This window comes from Onychomys torridus, chromosome 11 (genome assembly GCF_903995425.1).
Source record: "Onychomys torridus chromosome 11, mOncTor1.1, whole genome shotgun sequence".
NCBI lineage: Eukaryota > Metazoa > Chordata > Mammalia > Rodentia > Cricetidae > Onychomys > Onychomys torridus.
The window spans coordinates 61,955,636-61,974,314 of NC_050453.1; the positions used below are offsets into that span (position 1 = coordinate 61,955,636).

General features: G+C 41.2%; 1 protein-coding gene across 8 annotated transcripts in view; it reads left to right on the forward strand.

The window, feature by feature from the left end:
* The window catches only part of Srgap2 (SLIT-ROBO Rho GTPase activating protein 2), a 221,896-nt gene that overhangs the window by 137,427 nt on the left and 65,790 nt on the right, over positions 1 to 18,679 (forward strand). For all 8 annotated transcript variants that reach the window (XM_036202869.1, XM_036202871.1, XM_036202876.1 and 5 more), the window contains exon 5: positions 13,932 to 13,994. In XM_036202869.1, the coding sequence (XP_036058762.1) occupies positions 13,932 to 13,994 (63 nt within the window). The remainder of the gene's footprint in view (positions 1 to 13,931; positions 13,995 to 18,679) is intronic.

The window sequence follows — 18,679 nt, forward strand, 5'->3', positions numbered from 1 at the left end:
TTTTTGTGATAGGGCTTCTCACTTCTGAAGCTTCCCAGTTCAGCAACACTCGCTGGCCAACAAGCTCCAAGGATCCTTGTGTCTCTGCTTCCCCAGTGCTAGGATTTTATAGGTATGTGCCATGTCTGGCCCTGTTTAAGGCTTGTTTATATGTTGATTTTCAGAGCTTTGTGTAGAATTCCTCCATTAGATGGAATTTGAGTCACCAAATGATCCCTAAGATTTGATTTTCCATCACTTAACTGATTTCAAAAGATGTCCTTTATTTGGGTTAGATTCAATCTCCTTCTCTTTATAGATTGTGAGTTTTGAAAAGCCCTGGGGAAATAAGAGGAACCATATTTAAAACCTGAGGTTTGTTTCTCTCTTGTTTTCCCAGAATGGCTCAAGAAGGGAACAACTTGAAAGCTTGAATGTAGCAACCCTTCATTGTTGCCACTAACCGTTCATTCCTACAAGTAAAGCACAGTGTTTACCAGGAATCTAATGCATCAAACCTGGTGAAGGCTACAAAAAAGTAATCTCTGTGTCCAGTGTTTAAACTTACGGTGGTATTTTCGATATGCCATTTTAGGTAAGAAAATGGGAGAGGGGCGGGGGACGTGAATAAGCTGGAGAGATTAGATAACAAACAGTAAGTTAGTAGATTTAAACTTGAATGTATCAGTATTTAGAAGTGTAAGCTGACTTATGCAAATGAAAAGGCAAGTATAGTTTTCTGTCAGAAAATTTTCCCCATGCACTATTTGTTACTTATAAGAGAATAAATAAAAGTTAGATATAATAGGTCACCCTATAATCCTAAGCCACATGAACCAGAGGCAAGAGGATTCCAAATTAGAGGCCAGCCTAGGCTTTATAATTCAGTTCATGGCTAACTGGGCTGCATACTTAATGAGACCTTGTCTGAAAAAAAGGAGAGGGAGAAAGAACAAATACATTTTAAATATAAGGAAACAGAATGGTTTAAATAATAGAAAAACATAACTAACACATTCGGACCAAGTCGATTTTAATGTAGGAAAGTATTAAATATGAAGAGACATTTCCTCATAAAGTCAAGTTACCAAGAAGAAATAAATGTTTAATAATATAGCTTGAACAATACAAGTTTTTCAAATGGACGGAATTCAGAGACAAAGTACTTTTCTAGGTGAATGAAACAAAAAAAGTTCATTAAAAATACTGAAAACAACAAACTTGACCATAGTGACTTGAGTCCTGTGTCCAGCCATTGAGGAGAATACACAGTCTTGAAAGGTAATAACGTAGCTTGAATGATACAAATTTTTCAAATAGACAGAATTCAGAGGCAAAATACTTTTCTAGGTGAATGAAATGAAAAAAAAATCATTAAAAATACTGAAAAACAACAAACTTGACTTTAGAGACTTGAGTCCTGTGTCCAGCCATTAGGGTGAGTACACAGTCTTTGAAAGATACATGGACAGCAGCTCTGCTCACCACTTGAAATGTACATGGATCATTTAAAGTTTAAGTATATATTGGAGAGGAGAAAGTGAAGCTTTTAGGTAAAAAAAATCTTGTTAGACTGTAGTTTTGTCCATCCCTGTGTGTGTGTGTGTGTGTGTGTGTGTGTGTGTGAGTGTGTGTGTGTGTGTCCCTCATGTTCATTCCCCTACACACACACCATGGCCCCAAAAACCAGTGCTAGAGATCAACTGCCACCCTCTAGGCTTTGTCCACACTGTACCACTGAGTTACATTTATAGCTATTAAATGAGATATCAGAGCCCAAACTCTGACTTTTTCTTTCTCACAATTTAATGATTTTTTTTTTTCCCATGGAGTGAGGTATTAGCAAGAGGGAAGGTTCTATCCAAAAGGAAATGGATTGTTGTTGTTGTTGTAAACAAGGTTTCTTGTGTAGCCTTAAGTGTTCTGGAACTTGTTCTGTGGACCAGGCTGACCTTGAACTCACAGACATCTACTTGCCTCTGCCTTCTGATTGCTGGGATTAATGGTGTGTGCAAGGATCTGATTTTTAAAAAGTGTCGATGGGCTATGACAGATGGGAATAGCTGCACCTGTAATTAGTGTGCACAAAGACAAGAGAATGTGTAGCTGGGGAGATCTATCTACTCAGTACTCTAAAGTTGGCAATATGTTCCTCTTAAATGCAACCCTGACGCCTGAAGTGTCGGGGAAGTGTTGTGTTCATGATTGAATCCTCTGGAGCTTCTTCCTTTCTCTATATTGGGACTCTAAGGCAAGTCAAGACTCCTAACACTACACTGATTCCTGATGAACTGGCTTTACTGCTAAGTTCCTCTTTCTCATTTCATCAGCAGCTTTCTCGGTAAGGCATTTCCTGTAGGGTGCTGCTGACTGTTTCATTTCCTACCAGGCTGCTTTCCTCTTCTCAGTGTTTGCTTGCCAACTTTCAGATGAGCTCTGTTACCTCTCGTCCCAACCCAGCCATCTGGGAACCACACAGGCATTCTTCCGACTTCCCAGCTCCTGGGATTTGCTGTTGTAGGAGGGCATATGCTTGCAAGCACCTCACTGTGCTGGCTCTCTTTCTTTCTAAGCCATTGCTTGCTTTTCTTCCTGAGTTTATTTGATGTCTACTGAGGGATTAGTGTCCTCTTTGCCTTTGTGTCTTTTGTTCCTTGTGTGTCCCAGTCTATTTGAGGATGCCCAAATTCACCTAGATACAATTTCAGTGCCTCAGATGTCCAGCCTTGGAAATGTGGTAGGTGTTTACCTTCAAAATAACTTCAATAAATGTTTTTGGAATGAGATCAGAACCTGAAGACATATTCAAGGCATTATCCTGATGAGTAACAACAGGTGGAGATTTGCCAAGACAGCAACTACAATGATGACTTAAAAGGGAAAACTTAGATGTGATTTTTCTTTCATGGTTGTTTTGAGCTTATTTTCATAGTATAGGATGTATCTTTCTAAGAGGCTGGAACACACATGAAGTTCAGACTCTGCTGTTAGATGTTGAGAGAACAGGTGGCCTTCAGTATCTCCCTGCCTCCTACTTCTATTGACCTGTCCCAGTCCAGTGGAATTCATTCTTATTTAGATTATCTGTTTCACTTAGAAAATGTAGTAGGTTCCAGGTTTTAGGGGGGAAAAGACTGTTTTCCCCTATGTAGTATATCTTGGCTATGAGTTTATCATGTAGCTTTTATTATAGTGAAGTGATTTTTCTTCTTGTTTCTTCTGAGCTTTTATCATGAGATGTTGAATTTTGTCAGAGGCCTTTTCTGCATTTGTTTGATGCTCACGTGACTCTGTCCTTAAATCTACTTATATGTTATATCATACTTAATGATTTGCATATGTTGAACTAAACCCCTGGAATAAAAACAAAACTTGGTCATGTATATAATCGTAATGCATTCTGAAATTCAGCTTACATTTTTGTGTTCATGGGAAAATGGGTCTGTATGGTTTTCTCTTTTTGTTGTATCTTGTCTGGGTTGGGTATCTAGGTAATGGTAACTTTATAGAAAATTTAACACAGTGTTCCCTCCCTTCCTTGGCTGGAACAGATAGGAGAGCATTGGTGTTCGCTTTTCTTGAAACTCGTGGTAAAATTTGGTGGCAAATCCTTTTCACCCTGGCATTTTCATTGTTTGGAGATGTTATTGCTACTCCATTCTCAGTTATTGTTACGGACTTGTTTGTGTCTTTTTTATTTAGTGTTAGTAGTCTAGTACAGGAATTTACCATTTCTTCTAAATTTCAGGAATGTAACTTTTCATATTAAGCACTAACTAATGAGTCTACTGATGTCATTGGAATCTATAATAGCCTCCTCCTTTTCTTCTCTTAATTTTATTAATTTGAGTCTTCTATCTCATCAGCTAATGGTTTGTCAGTCTTATTTTTACAAAAAGACTTTGGTTAGTTCTTTGTGTTACTCTTTTAGTGTCCATTTCATTAATTTCTGCTTTTACTGTCCACTGCTTTGGGGTTTGGTAGGTTCTTGTTTTTTCTAAGGTCTCAAAGTATATTATTAGGTTTCAGCTTTTGTTGTTGTTTTATATATTTTTTAATGTAAGTACTCATAGCTATAAATTTTCTTCTTAGAACTACCTAAGCTATATTCCATATATTCTGGGAAGTTTTCCTTTTATTTTCATTTGATTCCAAGAATTTTTAAATTTCTGATTTCTCATCTTAGAGTGTATTTTTACATATATGTATTTTTCCAATAATTTCTATAATTTCTGTTACTATTGTTTTCTTGCTTAATTCTACTCTGATAGAATAAGATACAATTAATTTTTATTCCAGTTCTTTTGTGTGTTGTGAGACATGTTTTGTGGCTAAAATGTGGCATACTTTAGAGGAGGGCACATTAGATGCTAAGAACTTATATTCTATAACTTTTGGATGGAATATTCTGCCTTTATATGCTAAATCCATTTGAACTATGGTGTAGTTTAGTCCTGAGGCTTCTTTGCTGTTTTTTTTTTAGTATGGATTTTATTTATTTTTAAAATATATTTATCTATTTTTAAAATATATTTATTTATTTTACTTCCTGACTGAGTTTCCCCTCCTTCCTCTTCTCCCAGTCCTTCCCCCACCCCAACTCCCCTCTCCCTAACCCCCAATTTATTCTTCCTCCTCCATTTCTATTCAGAAAAGGGCAGGCTTCCCATGGATATCATCAAAACATGGCATATTGAATTGCAGTAAGACTAAGCACCTCCCTTGTATTAAGGCTGGGCACGGTAACCCAGTGTGAGGAGTAGGGTCCTAAAAGCCAGCAAAAGAGTCAGAGACAGCCCCTGCTCCCACTGTTAGGAGTCCCACAAGAAGACCAAGCTACACAACTGTCACATATGCATAGGACCAAAGTCAGGCTCCCTGGTTGTTGGTTCAGTCTCTGAGCCCCTATGAGCCCAGGTAGTGATTCTGTGGACTTTCTTATGATGTCCTTGACCTCTCTGGCTCCTATATGGAGGATGACCTATTTAAATATGAGAATGGGGTATCAAAATCACTCTGTATTATTATTGATTTGGGACCTATATGTTTCTTCCATTTGACTTTCAGGTTTTGTTTGTTTTACCTTTTTGAGTTATTATTAAGATTTTGGTGTAAATTTTAGGCAAAATTAGAGGGAGAGGAGGGGAGAAGAGGAGAGAGGAAGGGAAAGGAGGGGAGGAGAGGGGAGGGAAGGGGAGGAAGAGAGAAAGCTCCAGAAAAGGACAGTAGTTAGATGTAGTAGTATAGGCTTGTAACCCCAGCACATGGGAAGCTAAGGCAGGAGGTTCAAAAGCTTAAGGTCGTCTTTGGCTGCATAAGAAGATTGTACCTGCCTCGGCTGTGTCCAATAAACAAACAAATAGATAAATTGGAGTGGATAGTCAAGATATGGGTGTAAGCTTCTCAAGAGATAGCTCTCCTCCATTGGTTTTCAGTGATTTTATATTTTAGAGGCTTTGTGGTTCTTTTAATGTTATGGGTTTTTTTTAGATAATTCAACAAGTATCTGAAACAAGTAGTTTCAGATTTACAGTGTGTCAGGTTTCTTCTGTAATATGACTTTTTTCTCCTGGGAAAATTCAACTGTATCCATTAACTTCTGAGTGAAATGGCTATTGGTGGAATTAGTTTTTATGGTACTTACAAACTCGAAAGATTCCAAACATTATTTTTTAGCCAGTTTATAAGCTTTTGAGATTTACTTATACTGAAGCGGTGTAGTCATAACTGGAACAGCCATTTGTAATTAGGAAGACAAATGCAAAGTGGAAGGATTTACTGTGTAATAGCTGGATTTTTAAGAACTCAGGTTTCTGTTTCAGGCAAGCTTGACTGAGATAAGGAAAAAAAATTCTTAAACTAAGATCATTCCATTTCTATTAATGCCTTTGTGATGGAAAGAATTACATTCTGATAGGCTCAGACGTCAGGTCAATGTCTATCTTTCTCAGCAGACTGTGAACTTTTAAACTCTCTGTTTTATATTCAAGCCACAAGTATATGACATATAATAGATGTTCTATAAATATTTGCTGATGGGTTTGGGTTTTTTTGTTTTTTTGTTTTTTTTTTTACATTCTCTAAAATCCAGCTGTCTTTCCCCTTGCCAGAATCCAGTAATTAAACCTAAACCTACTTTGAACTGTAATCAGCTGTCTCAAGAGGAGAAGTTACTTAGCTCCTGTCTTGGTTGGTGGGCTCTGATCCTGTCACTGGTACTTTAAATTTAGTGAGTTATGACTAGTATTTAAAAAGTAGACAAGTATAGGAAATACAAGAAGTCACTATGCGCTACACATAGGTTTTCATTGTAGAATACTGGATTATAATTTCAAAACTGAACACCCTTGCTTCCTACCCATATTCAGAATGTCAAAGCACTCCCAGTGTCTCTCATGTGGCAACTCCATGCCAACCTTTCTTTAAAATATGTGTGCTGCAGTGTAATTAACTATTGTTGTTATTGTTTGTCATACTAAAGATTCACCACCGAGGCCTTGAGCCACCAAAGCATACCGCTAGCACTCTATTTGTGTATTGTATGATCTTGATCTCCCCAGAGTGTAAGGTCCTGCCAGAGCTCAGCCTTGCTAGACTCCTTGTTGATTTCCAAGTCAGTGAGTGAGTGGACACTAGCAAGGCCCTTTTTACACACAGGCAAGGAAATACGGTGGAAGGGAAATTCAGAAGTTAGTTCTCAGCCAGGTCACCACTCTGCACCCCTAAGCAATAACCCCACTACACCACGTTTTTGTTGAATGAGTTGGTTGGGAGAAGCCAGCCAGGTTCAGTTACCACCTTCACCTTCACGAACATTGCCCTGATACCTAATAGACCACTCCCTCCCTTAAACTCTATCCTAACCTTTCAAAACATTCTGGGCAAAGTGCCAGCTCAGGAACTCTTTGAAAAAGAGTGCCCCTGAAACCTCCACCCTGGATTTGGTACCATGTCTCCTGCTGCAGAGCTTAATAGAACATGTATAAATAACCCTTTCCTCTGCGATCTGGAAATCTCCATTCAGTTCTAAACTAGGTTTTGTGTGTGTGTGTGTGTGTGTGTGTGTGTGTGTGTGTGTGTGTGTGTGTTTAACAGTAGGCCTCTAATATATCTTTGGGGTGAAGAGAGGATGCTAGCTAGCACTGATGGAGATTTGTGCACTTGGAAATTGGATCTTTTTTTGGAAAACTGCTGATACAGTCTCATGTCAGAATTAAATGACCCTGCTGTTTCTACCTACTGACAGCTTCAGCCTTGGGACCAACTGAAATTAGCTCCTACCACATGGCAGAGACACACTTTCATAATACACACAAATAAGGAGAGATTTTTGTGGTTGTAAAGATTTTGTAATGTAAAGGGGCATATTACGCTATGCTAGTCTGAATAAGTAGAAAAATAATCAGTGATTCTTCTGGTACAGACTAGTTTTGGAACCCATTTATAATTGGTGGGATTTTTGTTTGTTTTGTTTAAGCTAACAGACAAACCTACTGACATTCAGGAAATATATTGATTTAAGAAAGTACAAAGATGAGAGAAGGAGCTGCAGAGATGGCTCAGCAGTTAAGAGCACTGTTACTCTCCCAGAGGTTAGTTAGGTCCTGGAACCTGCATCATCTGTCAGCTTATAACTGTCTGTGACTACAGACCCCAGGGATCTGATGCCTCTAGCCTCCTCAGGCATCTGCACTCACTTGCACATATCCACATGAAGACATGCATACTTATACAGAATTAAAAATAATAAAAATAAACAAAAAAAGGAACAAGTGATAGTACTACACTCATGCAGAGCGGAGCACACATTTCTGCTGCCTTACTCTTGGACACAGGGGCTGGGGGTTGGCGGGGGTGGGGGGAGCTTTGGACAACATGGAGATGAGGCTGTGTGTCCAGTCCTTAACTGTTAGAAAAGGAAGACTTCTTGCTGTTTTTGGAAGCATACAGCTGGAAGGAGCTGTTGTTGCAATCTCTTTTCTGACTACCCCTGCTTTTGTAGCAGGCAGAGTGGAGCCCCCACTCTGGCCAAAAAAGGTTGTGATAAGTTTTAAAATAAAAGATCCAGATCTGAGCACACCATCACACTTCCTATTCTATTGTTAATTGTGCCACATTTCTATTCTAAATTTAGATACCTTTCTTTTCTTTTTCTCTCTTTTTTTTTTTTTCAGACAAAGATAACTATGCAAACATTCAAAAGAAAAACTTTACCCAAAGTTAACCACCCCTAACTTCTGTTTGGTTTCCTGCAATGTTTAGATGACTCATTCTCTTCCAAGAAATTTTAAAGAAAAGAGATCCAGGCCGCGTGTTGGTGCACAAAGACTGCACTGTGAATTCCTTTTCTTCACTGCCTAGAAACCCCTTTGCTTCTTTCTAGAGAAGGGAGAGCTCTGCAGCCCCCATTGTCTTGTACTGGGCTTTGTGAGTTTTGTTGTTCTTAGGAACAAATGTGCTCCTTGTCTTTGGGTGGGGCTCCCTCTTAGCTTCCCAGCTCCTTTAACCCCTCTGAAAAGAGCTGCTCGGAAGCACTTCCTGATGCCGAGCTCTCCCTGAAGGCATACTGTTAAGGCTTCTGAGATAGAAAACAGGTGGCCTTTCATCATCTGTGGAAGGAAAGACGCTGGCCAGTTCCTGCCTGTCTTCTGGGTCAGTGATGCTCCTATTAGGAGCTTTAAGTGTATATTTTAATTGAGCAAGCTACACGTGTGTGTGTGTGTGTGTGTGTGTGTGTGTGTGTGTGTGTGTGTGTGTGTGTAGTGGTAAATCTGATTGCTTCAGCAACTTGTTCAAATAAACAGGGATAATAGTTCATTGGTCCTCCCGACTAATGAGAACACAAGAGGAACCATCTACCTGTCTTAATTGCTATTTTATTGGTTAGACTTTCCCTCCTCTCCCTTCCCTTCCTCTTCCCACTCCTGGACTCCTACTGGTGTATTTAAGTCACAGCTAAGCAGCATAGCAGAGGAAAAGGTCCTACCTCATTTAAGCATAAGGATGGGGTGAGAAGGGTTGGAAGGCTGGTAAGGGTTGCTGCTATAGCTGGGAGGGTGGGCAGTTGATAGTGATACTCATGGTCACCGCTGACCTTGACTCTGAGGCAGATGGTGAGTTATTTTCTCCTCTCTTCACCTACTTTCTCTTTGCTTCTGTGGAGCTCAGCCTTCCTCACCATGGGAGGGGCTGCAGGATAAAGTTGTCGGTGAGATGCATTCTTTCTTGTAGCTTTTCCCAGCAGTTGAAAACTGCCCTCTTTTCCAGGCTGCTGAATGAAAGGCACTAGTAATGGAAGTCTGAAACAGGCAAGATGTCCCTGGAGCTTTCATTTTTGCTAGCATCTTGGTCCTTGCAGAGAACTTGTGCATTGCCCTCTGCTCTGAAGCCAGCCTCTTTGGCTCTACTGTGGACATACTGTTAGAAATAACTTCGAGCCACCAAGAAAGAGACCACCATTCCAACTGAAGTGTCTTTATAAGGCAAAACTTTAATATTGATCAAGAGTAAACAAGAGAAATTTTATTCTTGATCAAGCACACAAGGCCAGGAAATGTTCTTGGTTTTTCTTCTAAAGCAGGTGCTGACTGTCTTTTCCATTAGATAGGGTCCCGCCTCAGTCTTTCATGATTGGCTAGCTTTATAAGAATCAGCACAAAGGAAACAAGAAAGGGGCCAGCCACATGAGTTCCAAGAATGCAGCGGGGGCCTTTGTATGAATAAGAGTTTTACTGGGTGGGGGATTAAAGCATTTACATACAGGTTTTACAAGGTGGAGGAGATAAAGATTTGAATTCTTTGCTGTAAACAAAATTCGTATATGTTTGACAGAAAAGACTAATGTTTAATGTTTCTTACAATAAAGAGACAGGCAAAACATCGTGTAGAACCATAGAGTGGTAGAGGCTGGTGTCACGGTAAGCTTCAGCTGTCAGCTTGACAAAATCTAGAGTCAGCTGAGAAGAGGGACCTCAATCGAGGAATTACCACTGTCAGATTGTCCTGTTGCATATCTGGGAGACATTTTTAAATTGCTTATTGATGTAGGAGGGCTTAGCCCACTGTGGGCAGTATTATTTCTAGGCAGTAAGCCTGGGCTGTGTAAGAAATGTAGCTGAATGTGAGCCTGGAAGCTAACCAGTAAGCAGCATTCCTCCAGGGTCCCTGTTCCTACCTTGAGCTCCTGCCCTGGCTTCCTTCAGTAATGGACATGAGGCTGTATAAGCCAAATTAACCTAAGTTGATTTGGATCAGTGTTTTATCATAGCATCAGAGAAACCAAACTAGGACACTTGGAAAAGATCTTTTTTTAATTAATATTTTAGGTTAGCATATAAAGTAATGAGTTTCATCCTGCCCCTCCCCCCTTTTTTTTCCTTTTCGAGACAGGGTCTCTCTGTGTAGCCCTGCCTGTCCTGGATCTCGCTCTGTAGCCCAGGCTGGCCTTGAACTCACAGAGACCCACCTGCCTCTGCCTTCCGAGTGCCGGGATTAAAGGCGTGCGCCGCCGCCGCCGCCACCACCACCCAGCTCATCCTGGCGTCTTAACACACTTGTGTCATTATATTTTGTTCTTACTTGTTTCTCTCTCTCAGAGTTCTTCCTGTATTCCTCCCTCCAGCTGTTTCCCTTTCTTCCCCCAGTTAACACCAACTTCTGCTTTCTTATTACATGTATTCCATTACTCTAGTTCCCAGCTCCCTTAAAATCTCTTCCTCCCTTTCTTAATGTTCTTCCTAGTTTCATGGCCCTCACATGCAATTTTAAATCAGGATTCTTTGTGAGAGAATAAATGTGGTATTTACTCTTCTGAGTCTGACTTATTTCACTTAACATTGTTTCCAGTTACATGACTTTTAAAAGTCATGACTTCACTTTTCCTTATTTATTTTTTCCTTTTTTTATTATTATATTTGTGTTTTAATTTTACACATTAGCCATGGGTTCCCCTGTTCTCCCCCCCCCCTGCTCCCACCCCCACCCTCCACCCTCCCCTCCCCTCCATTCCCATCTCCTCCAGGGCCAAGATTCACTTTTCTTTATGACTGCATAAAATTTTCTTGTGTATATTCACCACATTTTATTTCTCTATTCATTTGTTGATATCCATCTAGGATAGTTCCATTTCCTGTCTATTATGAATAGTGCAGCAATAATCATATATGTACTTGTGTCTCTGGTATGTTTACTTGTAGTCCTTTAGGTGTATTCCCAAGGTTGATAGAGCTGGGTCATAGAGCTCTGTTCTAGTTTTTAAGAACCCAGCATGTGTTGTGACACCATTCTGACTGGGGTGTGATGGAATCTAAAAGCAATTTAATTTACATTTCTCTGATGGCTAAGGATCTTGAGCATTTTTCAAATATTTACTGGCTACTTGTATTTCTTCCTCTAGAAACTATGTGTTCAGTTCATTAGCCCATTTATTGATTAGATGATTTGGGCGTTGGGGTGTGTTAAATAGGCGCCTGAGCCATTTGTCCTGGGTTTGAAACTCAGCATCACTTATCTGGGTGTTTAATTTTTTTAAAGTTATTTGTGGGTTCTAGATAACCAGATTCATACTCAGAAAAGACTTTTCTTCCATTCTGTAGGCTCTGGTAGCTGTTTCCTTTGCTATAAAAAATTGCCTTTTTAATTTGACATAATCCACTTTCTCAATTTTTTCTTGTGCTACTGGAGTCCTTTTCAGAAAGACCTTGCAAATGCATATATCTTAAAATATCTTCCCTATGTTTTCCTCTAGATCCAGATCTTACAGTAAGAGGGAAAGATGTTCATTTTACAGAGAGAAATTAAGTCCAGAGTAGTTGACCAGAGCAGACAAATCATAGCCAGTGCTGTGGTTTGAACAGGAAATGTCCTTCATAGACTCATGTGTTTGAACGCTTGGCCCCCAGATGACGGCACTGCTTGGGAAGGTTGTGGAACCTTAAGGAGTTGGAAACTTCCTGGAAGAAGTGGGTCATGGGTGACAGGCCTTGAAGTTTTATAGCCCATCTTCACAGCCTGGTCATCCTCTGCTTCCTGACTTGCCAGCTTCCCCATTCCTGCCACCACGCCTTTCCCACCAAGATGGAATGTATCCTCTTGAACTGTAAGCTGCAATAAACCATCCTTCCTTAAATTGCTTCTTGAAAGGTATTTTGTCAAAGCAATAATTGTAGAGAGCTGCGTACAGCCGCACCTCAAAGATGGCGCCGGCTTCCACCCTCCGCCTTCCCGATGGTGAGCGCTCTCTGTGATAAACAACTCCTTAATTGGCTAAGGCTGAGAATCTGGCTTGCTTACTCGCACCTGGACCTATTGGTAGTGCCCACGTGGTGTATCAGGGTTGGCTACCCAGTGATTACTTAAGGCTGTGAGCAGCTTTCCCCGGGGTCAGAAGTCAGAAGATTGTTTAAGGTTCCTGAGTAAACTGCTGAAAGAAGAGCTCCGTGTTGCGTCTTCCTTACTGGTCGAGGCGGTCGTGACAAATAATATAACAAATACACAGCAGGTGATAGCAAAGCTGAGACTAGCAGCAACTGTTGTAATTGCTAAGGTGGGGGGTTCCTTCCACCCTCTTTTTAAAATTACCAAGTACAAAACACATAGCTATTCATGATATATTCCATAGTGAATGTTAATGTTATATTCCATAATGAATACCCTAATAGGAAGAAAAAAACAGCAAAATGTCAAAACAGTTTTTAAAATGTTCAGGCTTGGGCTGGCTAGGTAACTCAGTGGGTAAAGGTACTTGCTAACAAGCCTGACAACCTGATTTTGATGCCCAGAAACAACATGTTGGAGAGAGCTGACTCATGTGAGTTTTCTCTGTCCCCAGTGTGCCCTGTGGGAGGCATGTGTGTGCACACAACACACACACCTTGAAAGAAGCAGTATGAATGGAAAGGACTAGTCCCTTGCCCCAGAAATGAGTTATGATGAGTGTCGTTTAGGGGCTGGAGATGCAGCCCAGTGATGGAGTGCTTGCCTGGCACCCACAAGACCTCAGGTTTAGTTCTCAGTATGGATAAGTAAAAATTTAGATGTATGCTTGGGTGTTGTAATTATCTGAAGGACAATATCTTGGTGATACCAGTAGTTTTTATTCTCTCCCTTCGGGCTTTGCTTCTAACACTCAGTATAGAAGATACATTTCCTTCCTGCTTTCTCATTCTTTTGTTCTTCCTATTCTGTGTGGTTAGATGCCAACCTGGCAGAACTACTGTTGTTCAGAATTAGCCAGTTGGAAACTCCTCAACATATATTATAGAGTCAGGTAGTATTAACTAAATGTTGCAGGGAGTCATTAATGAAGAACCACTGCCTCAGGAATTTGGGAAAGAAATGAAGCAAGCAAAAATTGGGTGACCCTTAACATCTGTGCCAGAAAACACAAATGCACTCAATTTTAGGTGGTTTTTCCTTCTATGGAGAAGGAATGTGCAGGCCAGTCCTGTGGGTCCTAGCTTGCTGCAGTTTGTGTGCTGTCAGGTTGGACGTCCAGTATCTTCTTGCTTGGAGTTTTCTATTGAGTTTAGGGTCTTTCGAGTCCGTGGATATTTATATCCTTTTTTCTGTCTCATCCTATTGTACATCTTACTTTCCATAGTAATCCAATGGAATGTTTGCCTGCAAATATCTGAGAAAGCATGGTCTGCCTAACTACAGTTGCTAGGTAGGATGTGGCTTCCAGGCTTGCTTTTGAGACCAATTGAAAAGTCAAAGGCTGTAACCCATTTTCCCTTTCCATGAGTACCTTTACTGGGCTATAGAAAGAGCTTGTTTCATTTTATTAAAACTCTTAGAGTAATCTGACATAATTGGTTATCTGATTGCTGGGTTAAATAATGGGCTGTAATTGAGTCTGTGTCATTTGTAGAGGCCATGCTGTTCTTGCCTTTGCTGCCACCTCCCATCTCCTTCTGCTTTTCAATTAACCTTCCTTCCTCTTCTCTTCACAGAGTAAAGAAGTTGGCCAGCAGCTCCAAGATGATTTGATGAAGGTCCTGAACGAGCTTTATTCGGTAAATCTGATAGGCTGCCTGACTCTTTGATCCTAGAGAGAAGCAGCATTTGGAAGTTTGCAGCCATAATCACGTCAACAACAGAGCTTAGCTGAGGCTGAGGACAGTGCATATTCCCCATTGGGGGTGACTCCACCCCTGTGTTTTTCCACACTCAATTTTTTTCTAAACCAGATGAGCCAAAAAATATTTTTTGCAGTTGTGCAATCTTACTGTGGCTTCATCTGGGGCACCACTGAAAGAGCAGCCAAGGTCTGCATTACCAGCACAGCTGTCACCATTACCAGCAAGCCAGGAGCCCCAAACTTCATGACAAAGAATGTAGCCCACATTGCACTACTGCTTGTTGGAAAGCATGTGTAGTCTTAAGTTATGCATCAGACCTTAGGTTAATTGTGGTGTAAGTTAGAGCAGATGCTGTAAAGGGAAGCACAGATTGCTAAAGTCTGCAATGTGAAGTACCGTTTCAGGCAAAGAAAACGTTGCAGAAACACAGCAGAGAGGTAAGCTATGGGCTTGGAGAAAAGAGCACAGTTTGCTTTGAACTCTCTCAGATGGCAGGCTCATAGGCTGATATGTGCTGTGTGCCCCAAAAGTGCTGGTGGTTAGTTTCTGTCCTCCATGTTTTGTTAATCATTTTGAAAATATGCACCCACCAAGGAAGTCCCTGCTGCCATAGAAGGAGTGCTTCAGTTGTACAACTTGTAGCTTTTATAGACCCTTTCCAAAGTTTGGTTGTATCAGCACAGTGTGTCATTTTTCCAGAGTTGCCCTAATCTAGTTGAAGGTGAAAATGATTTTCTGTGGTTACTTGTCCCTTCCCTTCCTCTTCCCCCTTCCTTGCTTCACCCAGTGGTGACATGCGTCACAAGCATTTGAGATCAGAGAATTCTACATTTTTGATCCAGAAGCCTAGGTGTGGCCATTATGTCATGGCAACTGTTGGTAAATAGAGTAGAGTGGTCATCTAATTTGCCTCCAGTAGTGCTCCATGTGTTTTGAATTTCTACTCTGTGACTCTTACACTCCGAAGTCAAATAATAGGCGGTACCCTTTGTGCCCCAAGTTTCATGTCTCTCAAATGAAGATAAGACTTTTTAAAATTAGAAGCATGGCATTTGAGCCATTTTCAGACTGGATAAGTTTCCTGACCCTTCTCTTCATTGCTTTACTTCTCTTTACTTTTAGAGCATCTTGAAGGTACCAAGAAGAACTGAGACTTGCTTCCATAGAGAATTCCCTAGGATAACGAGTGACAGATTATTGTAGAACGAACTCCTTTTACTTTCCCAATACAAAGCATCTTGGGCCTTTGCTATTTGCTGTTGTTTCTCAGGAGTCAAGCAGCAAACCTGACACCAGCTCAGATCCAGCACACTACATTTGCAGTGAGGCAGCAGAGGGAGGAGTGTGTCCGAAGAACCGTTAGAACACGTGGAGCTTACTGTTCTGTCTGGTGAAGGCCAAGCTGGGAGACCCATCCCCCACCCCCTGTTTACTTATTTGTAATAGATATTTTGTGTGTGTATAAGGGACCATTCTTGGAAGTTGTTTCTCTCCTGCCACTTTGTGAGATCTAGGCATCAAACTCAGGTCATTAGACCTTACTACCTACTCAGCCATCTCCCAGCTAAGACTTCTATGATTAGTCTTCAGATCAATATCGGCCAATTGCTTCTGAGGCCACCATGTGCCTTCAGTTACTACAGAGCATAAAGCCTTCTCACTAACATTCACATGCAGAACTGGTGAATGTGATGCCCCTCTGCTTTGAGATGAATTGGTATACTTACCGTTTGTCCAAGTCCCAAATAAGACTTAGATATTTACCTCTAAATAGAAAGAGAAAAATAGAAGAGGGCATCAAGAAGTTTCAGAGAAGGCAGAACAGTCTGGTACAGTGAGTCTTAAACAGGGTGATCTCCTCTCCCCCTCCCCCCCATCCCCACAAAATGGAATGTGTGGCAATGTCTGCTGATGTTTTCAGTTGTCACACTGGAGGGGTTGGCCGTCTAGTGGCATCTGAAAAGTAGGGCCAAGTATGTTGCTAACATCCTACAATGTACAGGAGTTTACTACAGTAATTATCCAGCTCCAAATATCAGTAGTACCAAGATTGAGAAACTTGGGTGTATTGACTCTAGGCTACTAAATTAGACACTTGAGGTTCTATGTTGTCTTGACTATTAGCTGCATGCACTTGAAGGGCTACCTCCCACTGCAAAAGTCAGCATGATGATGAGAGTTGATGTGAAGTGTGTTGGGTTTTCATCCTATTCTTCACCAGAAGCAGCAGCAAACACTATGCTCCGATACCTGTATGCCATGGGGCTGTCAGTGATCAAGGAATTCATATTTTCAAAATATTGTACTATAGTTAAGAATCAAGTGAGTTTGAAGATTTTATATAGGTCATTAGAAAAGTTGTAGAATGGTATTAATCCTTGTTGTTTCTGTAGGGTAAGATTAGTTTAGGACTGCTCTGAAATAGCCCTGAGATTAGAGTGACTCTCCATCCCTTTTTGCTGATTAGCCTAGTGCTCATGAAGAGAGAGCCAGATGTGGTCAGACACCTTTAATTCAGCACTTGAGAAACAGAAGCAGGTGGATCTGTTGAGTTCAAGGCCAGCCTGATCTACATAGTAAGTTACAGACCAGCCAGGGAGGGCTACACAGTTTCCTGGACATATTTTTAGTGCTGAATTGGTAGTCTTGAGGCAATCAGGATGTTAGTCATCCTGCATGAGATAGTGGTTTCCTCAAGTAGGAAGTTGATACTACTGCATGCTGGCTTTGGAAAGCTACTTGCTGTACATAAACTCTTTGGGTGTTAGGAAGAGAATGGGGAGAGTTTCTTCTAAGAGCATTTCCCTTATTTGCTCTGTTTAAGAAAACAGGAAAGGATCTCTGCTCTCACTGATCCTGTCAGCCACAGAAATTATTTGTGATTCATGTGGCACTGGAAAAAGAGATCAAAGTATTAAGAAACACTCTATATTTCTCCATGCTCTTCTGTAGCTGCTCCTAACACCCGTGGGTACTTCTTTTGAGGGGACCAGTTACTCGAGGGTTGATCATCTAAGTACTTTCTGATGACCCAAGGGGCAGAACCCAGGTAGTTCTAAATAAAGATGCCTTTGAACAAGAGATCCAAAACCCCACCAGAAGTAGCCAGCTGCTCCTCTGCACCTTCCTCTTCTGCTTCAAGGGGCTTTGATTTCCCTGACTTAGCATTTTGTGCTGGGGGAGTTCCCCACAGCTGTTCCTCCAGAGAGCGGTCCCAGTGAGTCTTGCACATGTGTATGCCGGTCCATTATCCCCTCTTCATCACAGTGAACTGGCTAGTTTATAAGCCATGGTAAAGTGGTTTTCACTTTCTTTCTGATGTTGTAGGAATGCCTTTGAAGTCAGAGTGCAGTGCTCCCAGAGCACTCTGGGATTGTCTGCCTCAACCGTAGAGAGGCTGTGTATGGAAAGTCCAGGAAGCCCCCACAGGAAGGAGTGTATATGGAGACAGGGATGCCACATGGATTGACTATAAAGAGCCAAGGAAACGCTAACTTGAAAGAGAGAGAGAGAAGAGGTAGTGGGACACTCTGGGACTGTCTTTATCCCAGAGGTTTTATGCTTCTATCCTATCCCTGAGTCCCTTGATTTGTCTCCTTGACTTGGTGCAGCAGCAGCTGGGTGCAGAGCTGCTTTAAATTGACATGCAGCACCTGTTCCCTTGAAACACTGTCAGCTAGCAGTCCCTCATATTGTTTGTCTGTTTGACACTATCAGTAGGCACTAGGGATACAAAGACAAGTAAGAGATAATGCTCAACTCGAGGCATTTCATTTAAATGTTGGGGGAGGGGCAAAGCAGCAGGTAAGAATGAGGCAACGCTTTTACATGTCTGGAGGGGAGGGAACGGTCATGCTCCTTCGCGAGGTACAAGAATTGAATCTTAACTGCCAGTTGCCAAGTACTCTTAGGTTTTTATTACCCTATATTCTCCCTAACTCCCTTCACTGAGGTCTTATTTCATAGTACTGTATCTTTTCCATTCCCATTCATCTCTCTGGGGCTCTTATTGATACATCTTTCAGCCTTACCATGTTTCTTGTAAATTGCCTATTTTGATCTTGCTTATTCTAGAAAACTTTAGGAACTTCCACATATGTATATAGGCTTTAGAGACGGAGTTTCTTTGTGTAGCCCTGGCTGTCCTGGAACTCTCTCTGTAGACCAGGCTAGCCTTGAGGCCAGAGATCCACCTGCTTCTGCCTCCTGAGTACTGAGACTAAAGGCATGTGCCATCATGCCTGACTGCTTGCTCACATTTTAAAGTGAGGCATATATGACATTTCCCAACTGTGGGAAAAATGCCATACTGAATTTAATTTCTTAGATTGGGTGGTATTTTATTTTCTTTCAATGAGAGGTTTCTTTACATTCTTTAAGGGCAAGGAACAATGTAAGTTGTTTTATTCATTGTTACCTAGTGATATAATTCTTTGAGTACTTTCATCTCCCACGTTCATTTGCCATGTTTCTTTCATCCCGTACTACATAAAATAAAAATTCACTGTTTTAAAAAGTACTTGTAACACTGGGCAGTGGTGGTGCACACCTTTAATCCTGGCACTCGGGAGGCAGAGGCAGGCGGATCTCTGTGAGTTTGTGACCAGCCTGGACTACAG